At 45.8% G+C, this 26370-nt stretch overlaps 3 protein-coding genes across 9 annotated transcripts in view; 1 reads left to right on the top strand and 2 right to left on the bottom strand.

Annotated features, from left to right (window-relative positions):
* The window catches only part of LOC121553610 (echinoderm microtubule-associated protein-like 4), a 103329-nt gene extending 92650 nt beyond the window's left edge, over positions 1–10679 (top strand). For all 5 annotated transcript variants that reach the window (XM_041866859.2, XM_041866860.2, XM_041866858.2 and 2 more), the window contains 4 exons: positions 1868–1955; positions 2186–2284; positions 8744–8874; positions 9202–10679. In XM_041866859.2, coding sequence (XP_041722793.2) covers positions 1868–1955; positions 2186–2284; positions 8744–8874; positions 9202–9729 — 846 coding nt within the window. In that variant the 3' untranslated portion in view covers positions 9730–10679. The remainder of the gene's footprint in view (positions 1–1867; positions 1956–2185; positions 2285–8743; positions 8875–9201) is intronic.
* A 6959-nt stretch (positions 10680–17638) lies between these two features.
* Positions 17639–23096, bottom strand: LOC121553729 (E3 ubiquitin-protein ligase TRIM35). 3 transcript variants are annotated; one of them, XM_041867076.2, is made up of 7 exons: positions 22735–23096; positions 21897–22504; positions 19394–19489; positions 18996–19226; positions 18882–18904; positions 18673–18791; positions 17639–18552 (listed from the first exon to the last, which is right to left on the bottom strand). In XM_041867076.2, exons 2-7 carry the CDS (start codon positions 22371–22373, stop codon positions 17981–17983), a joined length of 1518 nt encoding a protein of 505 aa, XP_041723010.1. In that variant the 5' UTR covers positions 22374–22504; positions 22735–23096; the 3' UTR covers positions 17639–17980. The 3 variants fall into 3 exon arrangements, with proteins under 3 accessions (XP_041723010.1, XP_041723009.1, XP_041723008.1); XM_041867075.2 differs by having other exon boundaries at positions 22776–23096; XM_041867074.2 differs by having other exon boundaries at positions 21897–23096.
* On the bottom strand, positions 22788–25725 carry LOC121553284 (E3 ubiquitin-protein ligase TRIM21-like). Its single transcript, XM_041866309.2, has 6 exons — positions 25294–25725; positions 25011–25109; positions 24777–24905; positions 24633–24655; positions 24431–24540; positions 22788–23353 (listed from the first exon to the last, which is right to left on the bottom strand). Exons 1-6 carry the CDS (start codon positions 25723–25725, stop codon positions 22788–22790), a joined length of 1359 nt encoding a protein of 452 aa, XP_041722243.2.
* Between the last annotated feature and the right edge of the window lie 645 nt (positions 25726–26370).

Raw genomic sequence — 26370 nt, 5'->3', positions numbered from 1 at the left:
GCTTAGAAATATAGCCATAGTAAAGGCATTTCATCAAAGTGAGTTATGCAGACTGCTGTGGTGTGTTGAATGGTGTGTGTGTGTGTGTGTGTGTGTGAATGTCTGTTGAGAGATTAGTGTATGTGGGGCCCTGGGGAGTGCTGTCTCCCTGCAGCTGGAGAGATGGATATGATCAGTGCTTTCACAGTGTATTAATCACAGGGAAAAGCAACAGGAGAGAAACCGAGAGGGAGAGACGGTATGAATTATTAATACATTTTGTATTGTATTACCATTGGGTTGTTCCTTTTATGCCAATGAAGCTTATTTGAATTGACTTGAATTGATTTTAAATTAGAGAGAGAAAGAGCAAGACAAACACAGAGAGAAAGATGCGACCCCTTTAGGATAGAGGTAAATGTATACGTAGTGTGAACAGTAGGTCAACTCTACAGTGGTATGGACCCCACAGGGGTCTCTTTTCATCCATCTCACTCGTTCTCTATCTCTTCTCTATCTCTTCTCTTCTCTTCTCTTCTCTTCTCTTCTCTTCTCTTCTCTTCTCTTCTCTTCTCTTCTCTTCTCTTCTCTTCTCTTCTCTTCTCTTCTCTTCTCTTCTCTTCTCTTCTCTTCTCTTCTCTTCTCTTCTCTTCTCTTCTCTTCTCTTCTCTTCTCTTCTCTTCTCTTCTCTTCTCTTCTCTTCTCTTCTCTTCTCTTCTCTTCTCTTCTCTTCTCTTCTCTTCTCTTCTCTTCTCTTCTCTCTATCATTTCCCCCCTCCATGCCTGTGGAGTTCTGGTCATCTGTGTGTTGGATGCCAATGGCTAGGACCACGGTGCTCAGGTTGTGGTCACGGTCATTGCTTCTGGTGCTTGACCACTATGGTCTTGGTGTGGGTTCCATACTGTGGGATGAAAGGTTACCAGTGTTAACCCCCAGGCAATTTACCGTACATGGCCTCGCAGCCACAGCAGTGCATGCGGTATAGTGCTTTGTGTTGGGTAGTTTAATAACAGATCAGAGATCAGAATTCACATTTTAGATTGCTGAAAAACAAGCATTAGAGAGTATTAAAGCCAGATTCTCATTTGGTAAGGTTAAAAGGCTCAGGGCTCCAGAGGGAATAAAGACATTGTGGGAAGGTTGGTTTGAGGTTTTATTGGCGTTGGCAAAGGACTGGGCCCCTGTCTGTAAGCACAGCTCCACAGCAAAGCAGCGAGACACACACTGATATACAGTGTAAGTATATAGCTATGTTATTTATAGGGATTTTTAGGGACACATGCAAATATGTATATGTGTCCTCTTGTTCATATAAGGAAGTACCTAGGATTGTGCGTATAATTAGGGAAATGCATAAAGACAGAAATACATCTACTTTGTGTGCGTGTTTCGTTCAGTATGGGATTCAGATTTGTATGTGTGAGAAAGTGAGCTCAGCAGCTGTGGAGTGACTAGCCTTAACTTGGCAGGATGTCAGAGACGTGTGTGTGTGTGTATATGATTCCATGTTGTGTATATGATATGATTGCGTGTGTGTATGGGTCTGTGTGTTGGATGGAAGCCTGCAGACCTGAAGGAAATCAAACAAAGTGCCAAGATAGGCAAACAGATTCCCTCCCTGACTGAGTGTGGGGGAGGTCAGACACACACACGCACACAGTGTCTCCTCCTATAGGCTGAGATGGAAGACTGGAGCTCGCTCCCAGGATAGTGGACTTAACAGCTGCGTGGGCTAGTTTTTATAAAGGCAAAAATCTCCTATGAAATGATTAGCAAAACTAAGCTAGCTGTACTGTACATGTCTCTCGCTCCATTAAAGTACCATTAACTGTTTCATCTCTCCTCCTAAATCACATACCCAGCCTTCTCACTCTATGTGGTTAACAGGGACATTCCAGCTACATCACACATCTTGACTGGTCCCCCGACAACAAGTTCATCATGTCCAACTCAGGAGACTACGAGATCCTCTACTGTACGTAAACACACCTTCAAATGAGTGTAATGCCTTAGTAAGATTGCAGCAACAGCTAAATAACTGATCCATGAAGGGATGTTTAGCAATCAGACTATTTTTTCATTTACTTTTAAAAATTATAATTGGGCTACTCCAACGTATAGCTCATGAAAGTCATACCTTTTTGCGTAACACTGCTGTTGTGAAATATTCCCTTAACCTATGCCCTGGTTCTATCCTCTTTGCAGGGGACATTCCAAACGGCTGCAAGTACATCCGTAACCGCTCCGAGTGTAAGGACATCGACTGGGCCACCTACACCTGTGTGCTGGGCTACCATGTCTTCGGTCAGTACCTACTTAGGCAATAGGGATGTGGTGGGAATACTTTGGCACTGTTCTTGGCTGTGCTATGCTGGATCTGTGTGTGTGTGTGTGTTTTATTTTCACTGCTGTGGGTGTGAGACCTACTACTGAACAGAAAGTGTGGTTTGGGACTCACTAGCACTCTGACAGACTTTCTACCGTTCCCTCTTTCTTTCTTATCCCTCCCTCATGTCACGGTTGAGTGTAGATGTGGTGTGGAATAAAGCGCAGGACACACAGAGGCTTCGTACTGACGTCTTTAGTGAAGACAAAAAGAACAAGCCAAAACACGGCTACATACAACCTGGCAGGCAAGCGAACTTTACGCACACCGGTATAGTACAAACAAAAGGCACACAATGTGCGGAACTCTCTTCAAAAACAATACAGAGAGATAAACGAACTAGCATCCCACAATGACAACGAACAATTACACACAACACATGACAAAACCCAAGAGAACTTATAGGACGCATAATTAACACTAACAAGGAACAGGTGTAACAAAACAGACAAAACCAAACACACATCGAAACATAGAACGGTGGCAGCTAGTACTCCGGAGACGACGACCGCCGAAGCCTGCCCGAACAAGGAGAAGGAGCAGCCTCGGCCGAAACCGTGACAGTACCCCCCCGTGCGCCGACCCCAGCCTCGAGGACGACCAGGAAGACGCGGAGCAGGGCGCGTGGGATGACCACGATGGAACTCGGTCAGAAGAGACGGGTCTAGGATGTCCCTCCTCGGCACCCAGCACCGCTCCTCCGGGCCGTACCCCTCCCACTCCACGAGATATTGGAGACCCCCCATCCGGCGTCTCGAATCCAGGATGGACCGAACAGTGTACGCCGGAGCCCCCTCGATGTCCAGCGGGGGCGGAGGAGTCTCTTCTATCTCATAGTCCTGGAGTGGACCAGCTACCACCGGCCTGAGGAGAGACACATGGAACGAGGGGTTAATATTCTTGTAATCAATTGGCAGTTGTAACCTGTAACACACCTCGTTCAATCTCCTCAGGACTTTAAAAGGCCCCACAAACCGCCGACCCAGCTTCCGGCAGGGCAGGCGGAGGGGCAGGTTTCTGGTCGAGAGCCAGACTCGATCTCCAGGTGCGTACACCGGCCCCTCACTGCGGTGGAGATCGGCGCTCGTCTTATGTCGACGGATGGCCCGCTGCAGATGGACGTGTGCAGCATTCCACGTCTCCTCCGAGCGCCGCACCCACTCATCCACCGCAGGGGCCTCGATCTGGCTCTGATGCCAAGGTGCCAGAGCCGGCTGGTACCCTAACACACACTGGAAAGGAGTTAGTTTAGTGGAGGAGTGGCGGAGAGAGTTCTGTGCCATCTCGGCCCAGGGAACATACCTCGCCCACTCCTCCGGCCGGCCCTGGCAATACGACCTCAGAAACCTACCCACATCCTGGTTTACACGTTCGACCTGCCCATTGCTCTCCGGGTGGTAACCCGAGGTAAGGCTCACCGAAACCCCTAAACGCTCCATGAACGCTCTCCAGACTCTGGAGGTAAACTGGGGGCCTCGATCAGACACTATATCCTCGGGTACCCCGTAATGCCGGAAGACGTGGGTGAATAGAGCCTCAGCGGTCTGTAGGGCAGTAGGAAGACCCGGCATGGGAAGGAGACGACAGGCCTTCGAGAACCGATCCACAACGACCAGGATGGTGTTATTCCCCTGTGAGGGGGGAAGGTCTGTAACAAAATCCACCGAGAGGTGAGACCAGGGTCGTTGTGGAACGGGCAGGGGTTGTAACTTACCCCTGGGCAAGTGTCTGGGCGCCTTACACTGGGCACACACCGAGCAGGAGGAGACATAAACCCTCACATCCCTGGCTAACGTTGGCCACCAGTACTTTGTGCTAAGGCAGTGCACTGTCCGGCCAATACCTGGATGCCCAGAGGAGGGTGACGTGTGAGCCCAATAAATGAGTCGATCCCGAACCTCGAGCGGAACGTACGTCCGACCCACCGGACACTGTGGAGGGCTAGGGTCGGTGCGTAACGCCCGCTCGATCTCCGTATCGACCTCCCACACCACCGGTGCCACCAGACAAGACTTAGGTAGTATGGGAGTGGGCTCAACGGACCTCCCCTCTGTGTCATACCGCCGAGACAGGGCGTCTGCCTTTCCGTTCTGGGACCCAGGGATGTAAGTGATCTTAAACACGAACCGGGCTAGAAACATAGTCCACCGAGCCTGGCGAGGATTTAGTCTCCTAGCTGCCCGAATGTATTCCAGGTTACGGTGGTCAGTCAAAATGAGAAAAGGGTGTTGAGCCCCCTCAAGCCAATGCCTCCACACCTTTAGGGCCTGTACCACGGCTAACAGCTCCCTGTCCCCTACGTCATAATTTCGCTCCGCCGGACTGAGCTTTTTCGAGTAAAAAGCATAGGGGCGGAGTTTAGGTGGTGTGCCGGACCGTTGCGAGAGAACGGCCCCGATACCGGCTTCTGACGCGTCCACCTCCACTTGGAATGGTAAAGCGGGATCCGGATGCGCCAGCACCGGAGCCGAAGTAAACAGGTCCTTCAGTCTCCCAAAAGCCCTGTTTGCCTCAGCTGACCACCGCAAGCGCACCGGACCCCCCTTCAGAAGGGACGTTATGGGAGCTGCCACCTGTCCAAAACCCCGGATAAACCTCCGGTAGTAATTCGCAAAGCCCAAGAACTGCTGCACCTCTTTAACCGTGGTTGGGGTTTGCCAATTACGCACGGCTGACACACGGTCAACCTCCATCTTCACCCCTGACGCGGACAACTGATAACCCAAAAGGAGACCGACTCCTGGAAGAACAGACATTTCTCTGCCTTGACATACAGGTCATGCTCCAACAGCCTCCTCAACACTCGGCGCACCAGGGCTACATGCTCGGCTCGGGTAGAACTGTACACCAGAATATCGTCTATGTACACGACCACTCCCTGCCCCTGCATGTCCCGGAAAATCTCATCCACAAAGGATTGGAAGACTGATGGAGCATTCATTAACCCGTATGGCATGACGAGATACTCGTAATGACCCGAGGTAGTACTAAATGCTGTCTTCCATTCATCGCCCTCTCTAATGCGCACCAAGTTGTATGCGCTCCTGAGGTCCAATTTTGTGAAGAACCGTGCCCCGTGTAATGACTCCGTCATAGTCGCAATCAGAGGGAGTGGATAACTATATTTCACAGTAATCTGATTGAGACCGCGGTAATCAATACACGGGCGCAAACCTCCATCTTTTTTCTTCACAAAAAAGAAGCTTGAGGACGCAGGGGAAGTGGAGGGCCGTATGTATCCCTGTCTCAGAGACTCGGCAATGTATGTCTCCATCGCCCTCTTCTCCTCTTGTGACAAAGTATACACATGGCTCCGCGGGAGCGCAGCTCCTGCCTGGAGGTCTATCGCACAATCCCCCTGTCTATGAGGTGGCAATCGCGCCGCCCTCGCCTTGCTAAACACGAGTGCTAAATCCTCATACTCGGGGGGAACGTGCTTTGCGGGCATTTGGTTTGGACTCTCCACCGAGGTCGCCCCTACGGAAACACCCAGACATAGCCCCACACACTGGGCAGACCACCCCTTAAGAGCCTTCTCTCGCCACGAAATGGTAGGATCATGAGTAATCAACCAGGGAAGCCCCAGCACCACCGGATACGCAGGAGAGTCGATCAGGTATAGCTGAATCGTCTCCTCATGACCCCCCTGCGTCTCCATCCTAAGTGGCACTGTGACCTCCCTAATCAACCCGGATCCTAACGGACGGCTATCTAGGGCATGTACAGGGAAGGGATTATTAACCGGAAGGAGAGGGATCCCTAACTCTATACAAAATTTACGATCTACAAAATTCCCAGCTGCGCCTGAATCTACTAGCGCCTTATGCTGGGAACGAGGTGCAACCTGTGGAAAACAAACAGGTATGGTTATGTGCACGACAGAAAGCTCTGGGTAAGTGGGGCGCCTACTCACCTGGGAGAACTCCCCAATGTGTGGCCTGCCGTCTCGTCCTCCAGGAGACCCTCCCCAGCACCTAGCCGCGGTGTGCCCTCCACAGCCACAGTTGGTGCAGGGGACGGCCCCCCTCGGGCTCCTTCTCCTCCGTTCTCTAGCGCCAGCACCCCCGAGCTCCATAGGACTCGGCTCGGAGGTGCTGGAGGGTGGAATGGGCGACCCCCACCCAGGATGTCCGCGGGTGGCGAGCAGGGTGTCTAGCCGAATGGCCATGTCAACCAATTGGTCAAACGTAAGAGTGGTGTCCCTGCACGCCAACTCTCTACGGACGTCCTCCCGGAGGCTGCAGCGGAAGTGATCTATGAGGGCCCGTTCATTCCTCCCTGCATCTGCCGCTAGAGTCCGGAACTCCAGTGCAAACTCTTGAGCGCTCTTCATCCCCTGCCGGAGGTAGAATAGACGCTCCCCCGCCGCCTTCCCCTCAGGTGGATGGTCGAACACTGCCCGGAAGCGGCGGGAGAACTCCGCATAGGTGATCGTTGCGGCGTCTATCCTCCTCCATTCGGCGTTGGCCCACTCCAACGCCTTGCTGGTGAGACAGGAGATGAGGGCGGAAACGCTTTCGTGTCCCGAGGGCGCCGGGTGTACGGTGGCGAGGTAGAGTTCGACTTGCAACAGGAAACCCTGACACCCGGCAGCGGTGCCGTCGTACGCCCTCGGGAGCGAGAGCCGAATCCCACTGGGTTCCGGAAGTTGGACAGGTGGACTGACCGATGGTGATGGTGTGGTAGGTGGGGGCGTGGGTACCCCGCTGGTCTCCCATCGATTGAGGGTGTTCATCACCCTATTCAGAGCGTGCCCAATCTGGTTGATCCTGTCCTCCTGTCCACGAAGGCGCTCCTCAATAATCTCGGTAGGTGCGGCTGCTCCTGCTGATTCCATGGTGAATGGTGTGTAATTCTGTCACGGTTGAGTGTAGATGTGGTGAGGAATCAAGCGCAGGACACACAGAGGCTTCGTACTGACGTCTTTAGTGAAGACAAAAAGAACAAGCCAAAACACGGCTACATACAACCTGGCAGGCAAGCGAACTTTACGCACACCGGTATAGTACAAACAAAAGGCACACAATGTGCGGAACTCTCTTCAAAAACAATACAGAGATATAAACGAACTAGCATCCCACAACGACAACGAACAATTACACACAACACATGACAAAACCCAAGAGAACTTATAGGACACATAATTAACACTAACAAGGAACAGGTGTAACAAAACAGACAAAACCAAACACACATCGAAACATAGAACGGTGGCAGCTAGTACTCCGGAGACGACGACCGCCGAAGCCTGCCCGAACAAGGAGAAGGAGCAGCCTCGGCCGAAACCGTGACACCTCATTCATCCTGTCTTTCTCTACTCTCTTTCTCATTCTGTTTTTTTTATCCGTCATACACAAGCTTGTAACAGTGAATAACAGCAAATTAATGTCCTTCCATTTGAACCCAGAATTGACCCCGCTGGGCTTTTACTACTGGTTTTGTCCCACTGCAGTATGGTGTGTCATGTGTCATGTGGTATCTGCAGTGCTTCCCCATATCTTTCTCTATCTCTGTCTTTCTTTGTCTCGCTCCCTCTTTCTTTTTTCCGCTCTGTCCATCTCTTTCTATCACTCCCCCTTTCAGGCCCAGAAAAATAGAGCCCCACATCAGCCCCGAACTCCACATATTTTAGCTCTTTAGGAGGCTGGAAAAATTGTTAACTCTTGACTTTCAGCCAGTAGATTGTCCCTCGCTGAGGCTGGAACTGATAAGACCAATGAGAATAGAGATTGCATATGTGTGTGAAGTGATCACTATTTATTTCTATATGCTTATGTGCATACATGTATTATTACACACACCTGTGAGAGAGAGAAGGTAAGATAGGGAGAGTGTATTGTGCATGTTAGTGTGTATGGAAATGTTGGACTCACTAAGTCGCTCTGAATAAGAGCGTCTGCTAAATGACTAAAATGTAAATGTAAATGTATGGAGAGATGGATGAAGTCTCCTATAGTGTTGCCCTGCCCCCTGGTGTTATGCTTTTCACATGGCTTCATGTACTTTAACATGTGGATAGTACACTAAATCAAATCAAATTGGTTGTGCACTCATATTTTGCAGAAGTTATGTTATCACGGGTGTTGTGAAATGTTTATGTTCCTACAACAGTGCAGTAATACCTAACAATACAAAACAATACAAAACAATACACGCAAATCCCAAAAATATAAAGAAAGGAATGAAGAAATATACAGATATTCGAATGAGCAATGTCAGTCCTGAATATGAATATAAATATATATATGGTGTGTATAGACATTATGGTTGACTCCCGGGTGGTAGCCGGCTAGTAACAGTGACTAAAGTTTAGGGCAGGGTTCACTGCTATGATAGCGGGGCAAAACAACCAATGTGTGTGTATGTGTGTCTTCCAGGAGTGTGGCCTGAGGGTTCCGATGGTACAGACATCAACGCCCTGATCAGGTCCCACAACAGGAAGGTGATCGCTCTGGCTGATGACTTCTGCAAAGTGCACCTCTTCCAGTACCCCTGCGCCAGACCCAAGGTAAGTCAGCCCTGGCCCCTAAGCACCAGCAGAATCCCCTTACTGAACACTGCTCAATGATACCATCCTGGTATTGAGTGTATATATCTGTGGAGGCTGCTGAGGGGAGTACTGTTCATAATAATGGCTGGAACAGAGGGAATGAAATGGCATCAAACACATGGAAACCATGATTTTTATGTATTTTATACCATTACCACAAGCCCGTTCTCCACAATTAAGGTGCCACCAACCTCCTGTGATATATATACTGTATATAGTATAACATACTGTAACATTAGCTTCAAATCCTAATATAATGTGTTCATGTGTCTCCTTCCTCCACAGGCACCTAGTCACAAATACAGCGCCCACAGCAGTCACGTGACCAATGTGACCTTCATGCACAACGACAGTCACCTGGTGTCCACGGGCGGGAAGGATACCAGTGTCATGCAGTGGCGTCTGGTGGAGAAGACCCCCTCATTGGTCCCCAGCGACTCCTCCCTCTCTCTAGGGGAGGGGCTCCTACATAACTCCACCCCCCGTGCCGCCATCCCAGCGGTGCCCCTGACACCCACCCCCACCGAGCCGGCCGCGATGCCAACCGCAACCCCAACCCCGCCCACTGTCCTCGACCTGACCTCTGACCCCCCAGCGGCGCACTGCGAGGGAGTGGCCATTGTCACACCTCCCCCCACACCCACCTCCCCCACGACCAACGGACGGCAGGAGAGCTCTCCCGAAACCCCTCCCCCTGCCGAGCTAACCCCGCCCCCCTCTGACAGCACACTGAGCCTCAAGGACAGCCTGGACCCCAGCGACGACACGGCCACACCTAGCGACGAGGGCCGCCCTTTTACCCCACCCTCGTAAAGAGCCTCAGTTGTGATGCAGCCCAGCGCTCTCTCCTGCTCAGCACTCCCCCCTGGAGGCACCTCGATGTCACTGCGTCTCTCAGGAGGTGCGCAGCAGGGTTCCATATCTGTTCAGGTTTCTTTAGTTTTTCTTTTTAGTTTATTTTCATGCTCGTCTTTGTGTTTCGTTTTGATGTCTGTGTGTTAATTGGATAAGAATGGAGGGTGTAAGTGAGACAAGGCAGTCATATTAGTAGCTTATGTTGTTGTTTTTAAACATTGTCACTCGACATCGTGAGAGTGTGAGGAGAGAATGTTGGGGTTGTTCTGGTTCATACGGTTAATTTGTGTCTGCAGATGAAAGCTCTAGCTAATGCCAGGCAGGTACCCCTGGCTAATGCTCACTCCTCAGTCCAGCCCTTTGTCAATATTGATCATATATCTAAGCTATGTTGCCATAGAAACTTATACTCACCCAATCCTTACTCGATAATGCAACAACCTGCAATAACACACCGTAGCATAATTTGCGACCACACACAACCAGTAACACCTACCATCACATGCAGCTGATGAAAACATACTCCATCACGCTGGGCTTTCAAACAGGTGTGTGTGTGTAAGGCCTGACATGCGTGCAGACTGCATTTCCATGGCAATAAACTGTTCTCTCTGCCAGGAAACTCATCCAGCCAGCCTCGTAATGGCAAAAAAGATTAGTAATGATTCATAGGATATCCTGTGGCCATGGACACAATGACCACACTGAACCACCAGCGACCAGTACCCAGCGTACTCTCTCACCTGCTCGCCCTACAATAACATGCTACCATTTTTAGTGTTTCTTTTAATTTCCCTTTGGGATTTATATTTTTTAAAATCTTATTCTGGGGACTGTTCCTTTTCTGCTCTATGGACTGAGATGTTTTTAAGAAAAAAGAAAGAAGATAATAAAAATTAAAAAAAGTATTTAAGTGTGTGCGAGCCGCCGTTTACACATTTGTGTCATTCCAGAGGAGGGTGTGCCCAGCTTTCTCCGCCCTCACCCCCATCCCCCCCTTCTGCAGAAATCAGGACCGGATCACGCTCACAGGAATACACAGCCAGCAGTGGGAGGGAGAGAGCCTCCTCAGTCTTCTACACAGCCCTCTCTGTCTCCCTTCGGTGGAAATGCGCTGGTACATTTAGAGAGAGAGAGAGACTTCTGTTTATCAGCTGGAAGTGGAGGATAGAGAATTGAGAGATTTGCTTTTTAATTGTCCGTCTATGACTAGGGAGAGAAAGTGGAGTAGTAAAGATGTTGCTAGTTGTACAGGATTGAATAATGGAAGTATTTTTCCAGGTTAGTCAGTATCAGAAGGAAGAGAGAGGACTGTGTAAAAAGGTATGTGGTGTAGATAAAGCAAGTTTTAGGCCCTCTCTGTCAGAGAAAGGTGAGTGGGGAACTGTGTAGGTAAAGTGCATGTCAGTGATAGTGTACTAAGGTTGGTATGTGGCATTGACAGGGTTATAGTGATGAGGTAAAGACATTGGTAATCATAGTGAAAGACTGCATGAGGGCATGGTTGTATCAATGTTATACTAATGTTATTCTAGCGTTGTCCTCAAATATGTAGACTTCCAGCTGGTCCACAAAGAACCTCTTTCTCTTTTTATAATATTTTCATTTTCAGATTTTTTTTGCTTTCGCAAATCAACTGCTTTTTTCCTCCTTGGGAATGCTTTATTGTAGGTAGATTTTGTCTGTAGTTTTCCTGTAGTTCTGTAGTTATAATGAACATGGGATTTCCTTCCCAGAATGATCTGTTTCTGAGTGCATGGAACGTGAACACACTTTTTGAACCCTGTACAATATCTCTCATGACCTCAGCACACCCCTCCTACAATGACAGTTGTCAATCTATAAACTAACTCATACCCTATGATATCTGGAGGCTTTCCAGAACGCTACAAACCAGTTTTCAGGGGGGCATGTGGTCTTGCTAGATCTTCCCCTCCCATACTCATCCATTTTGTACATTCAGGTGTGGCTACTTTATGTATATAATGGTATGCCTGTGTGTATATATCTAGTCTCTTCATCTTGAGATATAGATAGACCCTCTGAACAATTTTTCATTGCTTTCTTTTACCACTAGGAGGCCCACTCCTCCAGCTCTTCTACAGGCCAAGCATGTACAATACAGTGTGAAATAATGGCTCTTTGCGTCCTCATAATGTGCTCTTCTTACCATGACAGGTTGTTATGGTGGGACAGTGAACTGGTTTTCTGGGGGTGTCACTCCTCTTGTTATTACAGTGTATTCATGGCCACTCACCTCGCCCCATGTAGGCTTGGTAGTGGTCTGCCAATCGGAGGCCTACAGCCGATATGTACTTTGAATGTTGCTCTGACGAATGGCCTTGCCATAATGTCCACATTGAGAGGGGATCGGGTGTGGGGGTTCGGTAGGTTTTGCCGAAAGTTTTTTAAGGTAGGGAGGATTAGTAAAGTGTGGAAGATATGGACACCAGGGCATCCTATGTACTGGGTCCTGACAAGGATCTAAGATTTTTAAGAGGTAGAGGGTCATCCATCTTTTTAGAGTAACTTTTTCAGAAGGGCTTGTATAGAATCATGTTTTTGAGTTAGATGGGCTAGTATCCAAAACACACAAAGGAAAAGGGAAGGAGAGAAGTGAGTTGAAACACAAAGCTCCTTGACTGGTCTGAAACCTCAGCCCTGTGAATGTATGTCTATATGTCCTGGGGCGGGGATGAGGGAGGAAGGGAGATGGGTACACAGGGGTTGTCTCACCAACACTCCTGGAACAAAACGGCTGGCACACCGGGTTGGAATGGGGGAGGGCATAAAGGGGGAGGAGGGGAGGACACAGACATGTACAACTTTTTGTGATATTCAGAATAAACATGGTTATGACCATCCATGGTGACAGTGATACTGATGATGACAATAATGTTAAAATGATTTGATGTTGATGAGATATAACTGACAAAAAAAGATGAAAAAACATGTTTCACTTGACAATGTTTGAGACGATCTGTCTCTCATGCATTCCTGTCAGTAGACAGAAAAATACTGAATATAAAAAAAAAAATGAAAATAAACATTTTAAAACAGAGAAAAGCTTTTGTGTTTGAGTATTTCCACTGATCTCTGTGTTGATCTTGGTCTGGATGTTTTGTGTTATAAAAGGGGTTAGCTTCAATACATAATTCCAATTTACATTTAGTCAGAGTTGTGTTTTCTGGATCAGTGAATTGTTGTCGGAGCTTGACAAAGTCCACGTTTAATCCTTCCTCAAACATCTCTATGTCCCAGGGACATAGAGATGTTTGAGGAAGGATTAAACGTGGACTTTGTCAAGCTCCGACAACAACTCACTGAAAACACAACTGTGACCGAGATTGTCTGGTGTTTTGTATTGATCTGAGCCCTCTGATACCTGTCCTGTGTGCGTATCCATGTGTGTGTTTGTCTATGTCTGTATAGTCGAGGGGTTATTCATTTCACTGTCTTCCCTAGTGAATTCTGGATGTTTCTGTGTCTAGTTGGGTCCGTACAGTGAACATAGTTCTCTGGCCTTGGTATTAGACTCTGTGTATAAACAGTGAATAGAGGTCTCTGGCCGTGGTATTAGACTCTGTGGGTAAACAGTGAATAGAGGTCTCTGGCTGTGGTATTAGACTCTGTAGGGAAACAGAGGAGTGGTGCCATTCTGATTCAGCTGGTCAGGAGCTTCTTGCTGACTGACTGCCACACAGATAAAAAGACCCACAGACTGCCAGGCATCCCACACAGAGTAAATTCTGTCTGTCTGTCTGTCTGTACCGCAGTAAAGGGAAGGATGCAAGAGTGTCCCAATGAGCAGCATGATTCAGCATGCCACATTTGAAAGAATAACTTGCATGCTTACAAAACAAAACATTGATGAAATGATGTATACTATAACCGCATTTCAGACACGAGATAGGTGGTTAAAATTTCGTAAGACTTTATTTCATGTGACTTTACATCAAATCAAAGTTATTTATATACTTTTGTATATAGTTATTTATACAAACACATTCAATCACCAAGTGCAAAACAGCAACTTGGAGCGTAAGCCCTCAAGTTACTGTCAGCTGATATCACAGATCCTTTCCCCATCTGTCCCTCTCTTCTTCTTCTGCCTGTGCTGGGTTAGTGTCCCCTGGAATCAGTTCTAGGCATTGCAGCGGTCCTGATTGCAGCACTTCCAGCCTGGTCGAGAGCAAAACTCCAGCCTAGCACAGCCCTTCTCCCCAGTCTCTGTAGAGGAGATACAGAACATTAGAAGATGTAGAAGGATCAAGGCCTTTATCAGAAGATGAAGTAGGATTATGGTCTCAATCAGAAGATGAAGTAGGATTATGGTCTAAATAAGAAGATGAAGTAGGATCAAGGCCTTTATCAGAAGATGAAGTAGGATTATGGTCTAAATCAGAAGATGAAGTAGGATTATGGTCTAAATCAGAAGATGAAGTAGGATTATGGTCTAAATCAGAAGATGAAGTAGGATTATGGTCTAAATCAGAAGATGAAGTAGGATTATGGTCTAAATCAGAAGATGAAGTAGGATTATGGTCTAAATCAGAAGATGAAGTAGGATCAAGGCCTTTATAATAAGATGTAGTAGGATCAATGATTTTATCATAAGATGTAGGATCAAGGATTTTATTATCACAAACAGTTTTATTCAATAAGACTTATTGTTAGGCTACGTATTTGATCACTTATGTTTTTGTATCCCAATTTAATAATTAATTATTGTGTCACTGATTTTGTTTAGGTCAGAAGTCCATGGGAATTGAATGTTGCCCTTTTGAAGGTCCAAACATTTTATTTACTGTTGTATTATGCAATCCAACGTCATTATGGGCATATCTTACAGTTAATGTCATCAATCTACTAATTGATCTAAAGAACCAGCCTTGCCAAGAACAAGTAATATTGCTCAGTTCTGGTGTCACGACTTCGGCTGAGGCTGCCTCCCCTCCTTGTTCGGGCAGGCTTCGGTGTTCGTCGTCACTGGAGTACTAACCACTGCCGCCCCAATCATCATCACAATTGTCTTGTCAATCACACACACCTGGTTCTAATCCCCTCATTAGTCTGTGTATAAGTGTTCCCTCTGCCCCCTTGTCCTTGTGGGTGATTGTTATTGTGAGAGTATGTAGCTCGGTGGAGCTACTCATAACATTGTGTTGCCAGGGTAGATTTTCCCCCTGTGCCTATGTATTATTGGATTCCGTTACAGTGTATTTGCCAGGGATGTTTGTTTCCCCTGTGCCTGTTTCGTTGATCGCTATTGGAGCGCATTTGTGTGTCAACAAAGGAATAAACTCTGTATTCGGTGATTACCCTCCTGCGCCTGATTCCTTTCAGCACATTCACCATACCTGGGCTGTATCTGAAAACTTTACTAGCTGTCAAATCCTTGCTTCCTCCGTCCTTATTTTCCTAATTCCTCGCCTCCCTCTCAAAAGGTTATTGGTGAAGGAAGTCAGTGGGAGGGCCCTTTTATCCTCTCCTCTAATGAGCTTATGAGAGAGAGATGAACAATTGAGGAGACAAGGATTTGACAGCTAGTAAGATTGTCAGACACAGCCCTTGTGTAGCAGAGCCAAATTAATGACTATGATACTCACTCCTGGTGTAGCAGGCCTGCTTTATTTTGCTTGAGCAATTTAGGAGCTGGTTCCTCAGCATGAGGAAGTCCTCACCGTAACACTCAATGTTGTAATCAGCTATGACAAGGGAAGAGAGGGAAGAGTGTCAGGGTTATGTCTTATCAATGACTACAGTATATTTAGGCTGGTTCAAAGATCACAGGAGACAAAGATCACAACAAACATAATGATGTGATCTGAGGAAGATTTCAATCTCTTGCCAGCACTGTTATGAATGATGCAGAGCAGGAATTCAGTAATGTGAGTGTACATGCACATGTGTGTGTGGGAGCTGCTGTGTGTATGTGTGTGTTTGGATCATGTGTTAGGCCTCAAAATACAGAAGAAAGGAGACCTAAGGGAGTGTAAAAACTACCTCAGGATAATGTTGGACAACACCAGGAAAAGTGTTCAATCACATCCTCCTATAGGATGGTGGTGGATAAAAAACAGAGAACATTAGGCCTGTTTGAGAAGTGGAAGATCTTTCGGAGATCAAATTGCCATCCTCAGGATTATCATCAAACAGTCCATAAATTGGAACTTCGAGAAAGGCTTTGACATACAGTACCAGTCAAAGGTTTGGACACACCTACTCATTCAAGGGTTTTTCTTTATTTTTACTATTTTCTACTTTGTAGAATAATAATAATAATAAGACATCAAAACTATGAAATAACACATATGGAATCATGTAGTAACCAAAAAAGTGTTAAACAAATTTTATATTTTAGATTCTTCAAATAGCCACCCTTTGCCTTGATGAAAGCTTTACACACTCTTGGCATTCTCTCAACCAGCTTCACCTGGAATTCTTATAACTGTAAAATAAATATGATCATACCTGGTGATGGTACAAAATTGGCACCATTTCATATAACTGACGACAGAGAGTGTTGTGCCCAGCGACCTCTGAGCGACGCAGAGATGCCATTCAAATGCCTGCTGACTCGTTACAACTTCAGCTTTACGCACAAAGTGATCGTCCCTCTGTGACCATGAGAAAGGGGTCTTGTTTCAATTATGCAAAATTATTTATATTATTTTCATGTTGAGAGCTCTAAATCCATCTGATTTAAAGCGGAGCTGTGAGGTTCACAGCCAGAGGAAATGGATCCTTTCTCTGGATCGGCTCGAAAATGTTATATGTCGCGCCTTATGCAAATGAGGTGTCAGATTTCACATACTGCATCTCAGCTGAGAGCGGCATGTGAAGTGGGACAACCAAAGATTTCACGGAGTGCACAGCAATGGATGTTGCGCCATTCACAGTGCGCTCTGTACACAAAAATTGAGGTCGGAACCGGTCCAGAACCGCTCAAACTCTCCTAAATAGGGGACTTTACACCTAAGAGGTTTTAAAAAGTACAAACATTCACCAACCAATGCCTCAGAAGCTTACTTGGAATCCATTGGTCAGATACCATCAGCAACATCTGACTGTGGGAGATAAACTTTTTGAAGTACAAATTAAGAGGAGGAAGTGGTGCTGGTTAGGCCACACTCTAAGAAGAAACGTGCATCACGTGGACCACCAAACAGACTCTTACCTTTAGCCCACAAGTTAAACGCAAGCGAGAAAGGCCTAAGACCACCTTTATCTACTGCTCCACCTGCATCTTCACAGAGTAAGAAATGAAGATAGAGCAACTGACATGGCAACAATAACTCGAACAACTGGCTAAGGATGGAAGGGTTTGGAAGCAGTTTGTCTATGAGATAGAAGGGGTTGGAAGCAGTTCGTTGATGACCTATGTTCGGCAAGGAACTCAAAGCACTAAGTGAAGTAAGTAAGTGTGACTTACCTGTGCACAGAGGGAGCAGCAGAAGCAGGACCAGGTAGGCTCTCATTGTTGGTCTCAGTCGAGGACTTCTCTCAGCAATAGATACGTCTGAGGTTAAAAGTGTTTTAAGGGGCAGAGAGCGCCTCTGCTTTTATACTGTGTTGTGTGCTCAGACAGGAACACATACACCCACACAATGACAGGCACGGCATACACTCAGTGTTTGCCAAGGATTGGATAAGGGAGGTGGATTTCAGCATTAAAGAATGGTGTCTAAAATGTGTTCCATGTAAGGAAAGGGTATGTCATCACATGACTGTCACATTATCAGTTGGAGGCTTGGAGCACTCAAATAAGACTTTACCTCTGTTGGCTGACCAAGCTCATTGTTGACAAGAAACACTTTATTAATAACGTTCATGAATAAACTATTAATAAATCATGAATAAATCATGCTATTCATAAACATAAACGTTTTTAATTGTAAAATGTTGACACATTTATAAGCATTTATAAGCACGATAATTCATAAGCATTTAGAACCAGTCTTACAGAATATTAACACAAATGCTGAGTAATGATCACCTTTTCTGTTTAATTTCTGTTATCATTTGACACAAATCAAGAAAATATTACATATGATATTATATAGGATAAGAATTGTTCCATTCACATATATATATAAAAAAAAACATCCATATATATATAGAAAATATACATCCATTGTGTTAATAATAGATTGTGAGACATTTGGATGCATTAGCAATGTCTCGTCTAAAAAATACATATTGTAATCTACAAAACCTTATCACCAACATCATGAACCAATGACACTTTGGCAGGGCATATCTTTAGTGGCTCAGCGTTGCGGCCGCTGTCACTCACACAGGGACAGAAGTAGGGCAACAATGGCTCTTTAAACTTGTCCCTGAATGTATAGATGAGTGACATGTCAGTGGGGTCATAGAAAGTCACCTCTCCCGCGTCATAATCCAGACACACTCTGACCCTCCTGGGCCTCCTCTTCAGTGTGAGACGGGTCCAGGGCATGGTGCAGGCGCTGTACTGGCCGCCGTCCCTCAGGGACAGTGCCCAGAACCCATGGGCAGGGTTCACACTCAGGACCCCCTTCCTACGCACACTCTGTCTTAGGACCCCCAGGTCCCATCTGGTCTTGCCCGCCACCTCCACCTCCCAACAGTGACTGCCGGAGCTGAAGGGGTCGGCCCCCAGCACGCAAACACATGTGTCACAGCGCTCTGGGTTGTTGGGGACGTGAGGCTTCTCTCCACTGACGCACACACTGGTCAGGTCGTCTGAGAGAGAGAGCCATGGGGCCGCAGTGTTGGGGTCCAGAGTCACTGGGGCTGGGGGGAAACACAATCAGGTATGACTACAACGCTATATAACAATTTATATTTTAAAGTATGGTTCTCTGAGCATCTAGTGATCTGATAACCATTAATTTGCTCTGGTCTAGTACTCACTGTATTGCACCTTCTCCTGCATATTCTCCCAGATCTTGAACCTCAGGTTGCCCAGGTGTTGGGCCACGTCTATCAATGCCCCTAATACAGGTTCTGGATCCTGCAATGTACAGTTGGCCCTGAAGCAAAAATACAGATAGAGTGGCTGTTGTAGTAAAGGACTATAACCTAAAAGCAGGCAGAATGTGTTTGAAAAAGTAGTACTGTACCTTGCTTTGTTGTTCTTGTAAGCCTGGGGAAAGAACATAGTGTGAGATAAAATGACCAAATTAGGAAATCAAATGTATTTTAGAATGTGTATGCTAAAAGTAAGTGTCTCTGACCTGGACAAATGGAAGATCGTTGGCCTCTATATCCTGTTCTATCTCTCTGATGTTGCTGGTCAGGGAGGTCATCTTCTTGGCCAGGTGTTCAATCTTCTCTGCCATTATAACTGTCTTCATCTCCACCTCCTCAGAGAGGGCAGACAGCCGAACAACTTCCTCCAGATTCAGAAAGTGATGCAGCTCCTCAAATTCATCTCTTATCTTCCTTTCTGTTTGCTTGGCCTGGCTCTAGGGGTCGACAGGTCAAAGGGTCAGTGGGTGAGCTCTCATGCTGTCTGATATAATATGGAAATGGTTTCATGGCGCAAAACTGTTAAAAAAGGCTAGGAGGCCAAATTGTTGACAATAAAGTAAACTTTATTTCTCCTTATAATTGTTTGTTCCATGGTACTTACCTTGATGTGTTCTGCTGTTTTGATGCATTCCTCCTTTAACTTTTGGAATGTCTCCAACTTCCTCCTCAGAGGGATGATATATGCTTTCACTTCCTCCTGGCCACATACCAGAGGGAAATATCAATTGCATTTCCTTGACTCCTCATGTCCTCTCTCCTCACTTCCTTCTCAAAACCCACTGGATGAGAAAGTCAGAGGTCCCGCCACTCTGACCTTCTCCTCCAATGGGTTTTGAGAAGGAGGTGATGAGATAGGACGAGAGGAGTCAAGGAGTTTAGGCCACAAACAGTTTCAGGAATTGAGGCGTCTGTGTGCTATTAGACAGACATAATTATTTTCTACATTGTAGAATAATAGTGAAGACATCAAAACTATGAAATAACACATATGGAATCATGTAGTAACCAAAAAGTGTTAAACAAATTAAAATATGTTATATTTCAGATTCTTCAAATATCCACCCTTTGCCTTGATGACAGCTTTGCACACTCTTGGCATTCTCTCAACCAGCTTCACCTGGAATGCTTTTCCAACAGTCTTGAAGGAGTTCTCACATATGATGAGCACTTGATAGCTGCATTTCCTTCACTCTGCGGTCTGACTCATCCCAAACCATCTCAATTTGGTTGAGGTCGGGGGATTGTGGAAGCCAGGTCATCTGATGCAGCACTCCATCACTCTCCTTCTTGGTAAAATAGATAGCCCTTACACAGCCTGGAGGTGTGTTGGGTCAATGTCCTGTTGAAAAACAAATGACAGTCCCACTAAGCCCAAACCAGATGGGATGGTGTATCACCGCAGAATACTGTGGTAGCCATGCTGGTTAAGTGTACCTTGAATTCTAAATAAATCACAGACAGTGTCACCAGCAAAGCACCATAACACCTCCTCCTCCATGCTTTAAGGTGGGAAATACACGTGCGGAGATCATCCGTTCACCCACACCGCGTCTCACAAAGACACGGTGGTTGGAACCAAAAATCTCATATTTGGACTCCAGACCAAAGGACACATTTCCACCGGTCTAATGTCCATTGCTCGTGTCTCTTGGCCCAAGCAAGTCTCTTGCGGCAGGTAGCTTAGTGGTTAAGAGCGTTGTACCAGTAACCGAAAGGTCGCTGGTTCTAATCCCCAAGCCGACTAGGTGAAAAATCTGTCGATGTGCCCTTGAGCAAGGCACTTAACCCTAATTGCTCCTGTAAGTCGCTCTGGATAAGAGCGTCTGCTAAATGACCAATTTATTTATTTTTTATTCTTATTATTGGTGACCTTTAGTAGTGGTTTCTTTGCAGCAATTCGACCATGAAGGCCTGATTCACACAGTCTCCTCTGAACAGTTGATGTTGAGATGTGTCTGTTACTTAAACTCTGTGAAGCATTTATTTGGGCTGCAATTACTGAGGCTTGTAACTCTAATGAATTTATCCTCTGCAGCAGAGGTAACTCTGGGTCTTCCTTTCCTGTGGTGGTCCTCATGAGAGCCAGTTTCATCATAGCGCTTGATGGTTTCTGCGACTGCACTTGAAGAAACTGTAAAAGTTCTTGAAATGTTCCGTATTGGCTGACCTTCATGTCTTAAAGTAATGATGTGGACTGTCATTTCTCTTTGCCTATTTGAGCTGTTCTTGCCATAATATGGACTTGGTCTTTTACCAAATAGGAATATCTTCTGTATACCCCCCCTACCTTGTCACAACACAACTGATTGGCTCAAACGCATTAAGAAGGAAATAAATTCCACATATTAACTTTTAAGAAGGCACACCTGTTCATTGAAATGCATTCCAGGTGACTTCCTCGTGAAGCTGGTTGAGAGAATGCCAAGAGTGTGCAAAGCTGTCAAGGCAAAGGGTGGGTATTTGAAGAATATCAAATATAAAATATATTTTGATTTGTTTAACACTTTTTTGGTTACTACATGATTCCATATGTGTCATTTCATAGTTTTGATAAAGAAAAACCCTTGAATTAGTAGGTGTTCCAAAACATTTGACTGGTAGTGTATAAATATTTGTTCTGCCCATGACGAAACCGCGTTGAATGATTCTCAGAAACTGCAAAGCCGACATTCCTGCTGAACTCATGAGCTCATCTAATGCACAGATAAGAAAACGAAAAAGAACAACATATTGCCAAATAACAAAACTAAGCAAACAGAACTATAGTTTCAGTGGACTGAATAATCCCAATAAGGTGGAATTTTACATAACATTTATGTAATTTAGCAGACGCTATTATCCAGAGTGACTTACAGTAGTGTGTGCATGTATTTTCATACTTGTCCTCCATGGGAATCAAACCCACAACCCTGGCGTTGTCAGCACCGTGCTCTACGAACTGAGCCACACGGGCTCATCTGTCTAGCATAAATGACTTACAGTCACAGTAATTGGAACACTACAGTAAAACAGTAAACAGACTAATTACTGTAACACTACCAGACCAGCCTAGCGAAGTGACATACAGTCACTGGCCCTGAAATGACATACAGTTCTAGCCATACCTTGAGTTCCTGAGCAGCCTCGTCCACAGGGCAGAGCTGGTGGCTCCTGTGTCTCCTGGAGGTCTGACACACCGCACACAGAGCCTCCTGGTCCTCCACACAGAACAACAACAACCTCTTCCCGTGGAGACTGCACCTTTCATCCCCATCCTGTACCAACCCACTCCTCCCTCCTGACTCCCTCCTTCCTTGGCTCTCCTTCTCCCCCTCTCTCGTCTCCTCCTGCTTGGCGGTACTGTGGCTCCTCTCCCTCACAAAGGCCTCCACGATGTTCCTCAGAGCCAGGTTACTGGGTGGAGTGGCGGTTAGGGAATGGTGGCGGCAGACGGGGCACTTTTTGATGACCTGAGTGTTCCAGAAGTTGTCCAGGCAGCTCCTGCAGAAGCTGTGGCTGCAGCCCAGCACCACAGGGTCAGTGAAAACATCGCAGCACACAGGGCAGGACATGTCGTCCTCCAGGGTCCAGGTGGCAGCCATGACGGAGAGATGTGTGCTTGTTCTGAGCTGGTGTACCTACCGTAAGGTGGCTGGGCTAGGGACTGATGACGCTGTCTGGAATGCTGACAAACTTGTCCAGTGTTTGGGTGTTGACTTGCTTCACTTAAAGACTGAGGCATGGAATCAAAGTAAACAAAATATGTACTTTTATTGAACATGACACCAAGAAGTAGGGAATTCAATTATGACACTTGCTCTCAATAAATTAATTAACAGTTCCGAAATACACATTGGTTTCACAGACATCACTGTCATCACTGGAGTTCAGGATATTCACCTCAATAGACAAAACAATAGACAGAAAAAATCAATACACAGGAGTCACTGTGACAGACTTTACCAATACAGATGCTTCAGTATGTGATCATAAATTAGAATCACCAGATTATATCCTTAGTGAACAGGTGTCACAGTCACAGACACCTTCTCAGGGCAGATCCTCAGCACTCCAGGGTTAGTGCCATCAGAGTTCAGACAGGGAAAGAAGTAGGGGAACAGTCTCTCTGTGAACCTGTGTTCGAACATATAGATGAGTGACATGTCACTGGAGTCATGGAAAGAGAGCTCTCCTTTCTCATAGTCCAGCTTGACCATGATCCTCTTAGGCTTCCTCTTCAGAACCAAAGGGGTACCCAGGGGGGCAGTTCCAGCACTATACTGCTCCCCGTTCCACAACCCCATCGCCCAGATCCCGACCTCTGTGCTGACCATCACATTGCCCTTCCGGGCTACATTATCTTTAGCCACACCCAGAGTCCAGGCCTTCTTAGGCCCCACCTCCACCTCCCAGCTGTGAATGCCTGAGCAGAAACCCACAGAGCCTAGCACGCTCACTGAGCTTTCAAATCGCTCAGCGTTATCAGGCACAGGCTGGGACACCCATCTGTCACTCACCTCCAGGAGGACCCCAGAGATCAGTAGATCAGCGTGGGCTGAATTCACATCCAGAGTCACATGGGCTGGGACAGAAGGAGTGGTCAAGTTAGATGGCCACCGGGTTAGATACATGGAAATTAGTGCAATGTATTGCTGGCTGTATGAACAGAACATGAGTCAGCAGTTTGTCACTGGGTCAGAAATCAGAACATTGGTCAGCAGTTCATTTTTTGGCAATCAGAACATGAGTCAGCAGTTTGTATTTCAGCAATCATAACATGACTGAGCAGTTTGTCAATGAGTCCGTCATAGTGGTGGTAAAAGTACCCAATTGACATACTTGAGTAAAAGTAAAGATACCTTAATAGAAAATGGCTCTGTTAAAAGTGAAAGTCACCCAGTAAAATACTACTTCAGTAAAAGTCTAGAAGTATTTGGTTTTAAATATACTTAAGTATCAAAAGTAAATGTATTTGCTAAAATATACTTAAGTATCAAAAGTAAAAATGTAAATCATTGCAAATTCCTTATATTAAGCCAACCAGACGGCACAATTTTCTTGTTTCTTTTAATTTACGGATAGCCAGGGGCACACTCCAACACTCCAGCATTTGTGTTTAGTGAGTCCGCAGTAGGGATGACCAGGGATGTGCTCTTGATTAGTGTGTGAATTGGACCATTTTCCTGTACTGCTAAGCATTCCAAATGTAACGAGTACTTTTGGTTGTCAGGGAAAATGTATGGAGTAAAAAGTACATTATTTTCTTTAGGAATGTAGTGAAGTAAAAGTTGTCAAAAATATAAATAGTAAACTACAGATACCCCAAAAAAACGACTTAAGTTATACTTTAAAGTATTTTTACTTAAGTACTTTACACCACTGGTCAGTCAGGAATCTGAACTTGAGTCAGCTTTTTGTCAATAATCAGTCAGAAATCAGAACATTAATCAGGTTTTTGTGAGGAATCAGATTGGCTCAGAAAAGTTACATTTTGTTGTTGCTTCACTCAGGATTCAAGGCTATGGAAGAGTGCGTAGAGACTGGAGCCTGGATATTGGACTGTAATGTTTAGAAACTGATCATTGTGCTGCGTCATGGAAGCAAGTCAATAATGAACCTCAAATATGTGGCCTGTTGCTTATAAAATCTGTGTACTCACTGTATTGCACCATTTTCTGCATTTTCTCCCAGACCTTGAACCTCGGGTTCCCCAGGTGTTGGGCCACGTCTATCAGTGTCCCTGATAAAGGCTCTGGATCCTGCAGTGTACTGAAATGACATACAGTACAGACAGTTTGTGTCAATAATGTTGGAGACTGATCAAATATTTGACTTATGATGATCATTGTAATGTTGCATACCTGTCTTTCAAGTCCTTGTATATCTGAAACAAGAACACACGTGGATCTCAGTTTTAAAAAATAACATCATTGTTTGAGAATGCCTCAGTACATCTAACAGTTGTACCATGAATATAGAGTGTTGTTAAAATATGTGAGATGAACCTGCAGGAATGAGACATCATCTGTTTTCATCCTGTTCTGTATGTCTGAGATTCTCTCAGAGAGGGAGTTAATGTCGCTAGTGAGGTTAACATCACTCTTGATATGTCCTGCTGTGGTCTGGGCCTGGGTCTGGCAGAGGGAACAGTACAATAAGATAGACATGTACCTATGTAGTATCTGTGTAATATCTTTGGATTATCTTTGTAATATTGTGTTATTTAGCTAGTGACATACCTTGATGTATTGTGCTGCATGCTCTCTTGAGGCTCTTGCTTGTTTTATGTCCAGTTCCAGTTTCTCAGGAAGGTTGTAGAGCAATGAAGTGAGTTCCCTCTAGGTAGATAACAGAAAAGAAAATAGTGGTGGAGAGATAAGGAGGGGTTACAGTAGAAAAAAGGAAGGAAATAAAATGAGTTTCTCAACTATTCTGTGTTTACAGTATATTGAGTTCCAAAGGGAACTCAGTTAGTAAGGGGAAAAGACTGCAAGTAGATGTGTATTCCTGCTAGCACAGTACCTTACGCCATTGCGCTTCCTCCTTCACTGACAGGTATTTATGCTTGGCATGCAGCTCGGTCTCCACACACACAGCACAAACAAGTTTCTCACACTCCTCACAAAAAAACCTGAGCTTCTTGTTATGTGTGGCACACACCACAAGACCCACTGCTCTCCCCTCACTCCCCTCCTTCTCCTCTCTCTGCAGGTAGGCCTCCACTATGTTCCTCAGATTCATGTTGGACATGGAGGGCTGTAAATCGTCCATGGAATGCCTTCGCCTGCAGACAGGGCATTCGCACTGCTTTTGTTGTATCCATGTTGGTGTTTCCAGGCAGCTGCGGCAGAAGCTGTGTTGGCACTTCAGACTCACGGGGTCCTGGAAGAATTCAAAGCAGATGGGACAGCTGAGCTCGTCCTCCAGAGCTGCTGTAGGTCCCTGCTGGGCCATCCTCTTCCTCAGGTAAAGTCAGGTAAAGGCCTTTCTCTTCAGAATGCAGTATGAACTAGCGACTGTACATTTGTACATGCGTCATTACAACCGTGACCTTTCTGCCTTTCAATCTCTTCTTCATCAACCCACTACACGGAATGTAGGAATGTGCTTGATTACCTATTAACATTTAGGACGTACCTGTGATCAAAGTGTATCGCAGTTATCCAATTCATTCCAAGGCAGAGGTCACGTAAGTTAGCAATGAAGTCATTCCTTTGGCACATGTTGCTGTATCTCAAGTACTGTTAATGTCTCAGTCATTCAACAACAAACCCCAACAGAAACAGCCACACTAGGTGTCATATACAACAGATCCAAGAAACTGAACAAAGCATTGTAGATGCCTGGTATCTGCAGTCTTGTAAGAATGTTTGATGAAAAAAAGGTACTAGGACTAATAACTGATTGGCACTGATTAACCAATAATAACTGATTGGCACTGATTAACCAATAATAACTGATTGGACACTGAGGTGGTAACAGCCAGTCTGCCACACTGTCAAATCAACTTCAAAAAGCTTCTACTCTGAGAGGTGATTCTGGTCGGTTGTGATCGGCTATAACGCATGGATTTTGAGAGCAGAACCAGTTAAATAACTT

Source organism: Coregonus clupeaformis, chromosome 37, assembly GCF_020615455.1.
Source record: "Coregonus clupeaformis isolate EN_2021a chromosome 37, ASM2061545v1, whole genome shotgun sequence".
Lineage (NCBI taxonomy): Eukaryota > Metazoa > Chordata > Actinopteri > Salmoniformes > Salmonidae > Coregonus > Coregonus clupeaformis.
The sequence above is the reverse complement of the archived record's forward strand: the minus strand, read 5'-3'. Positions and strand labels throughout refer to the sequence as shown.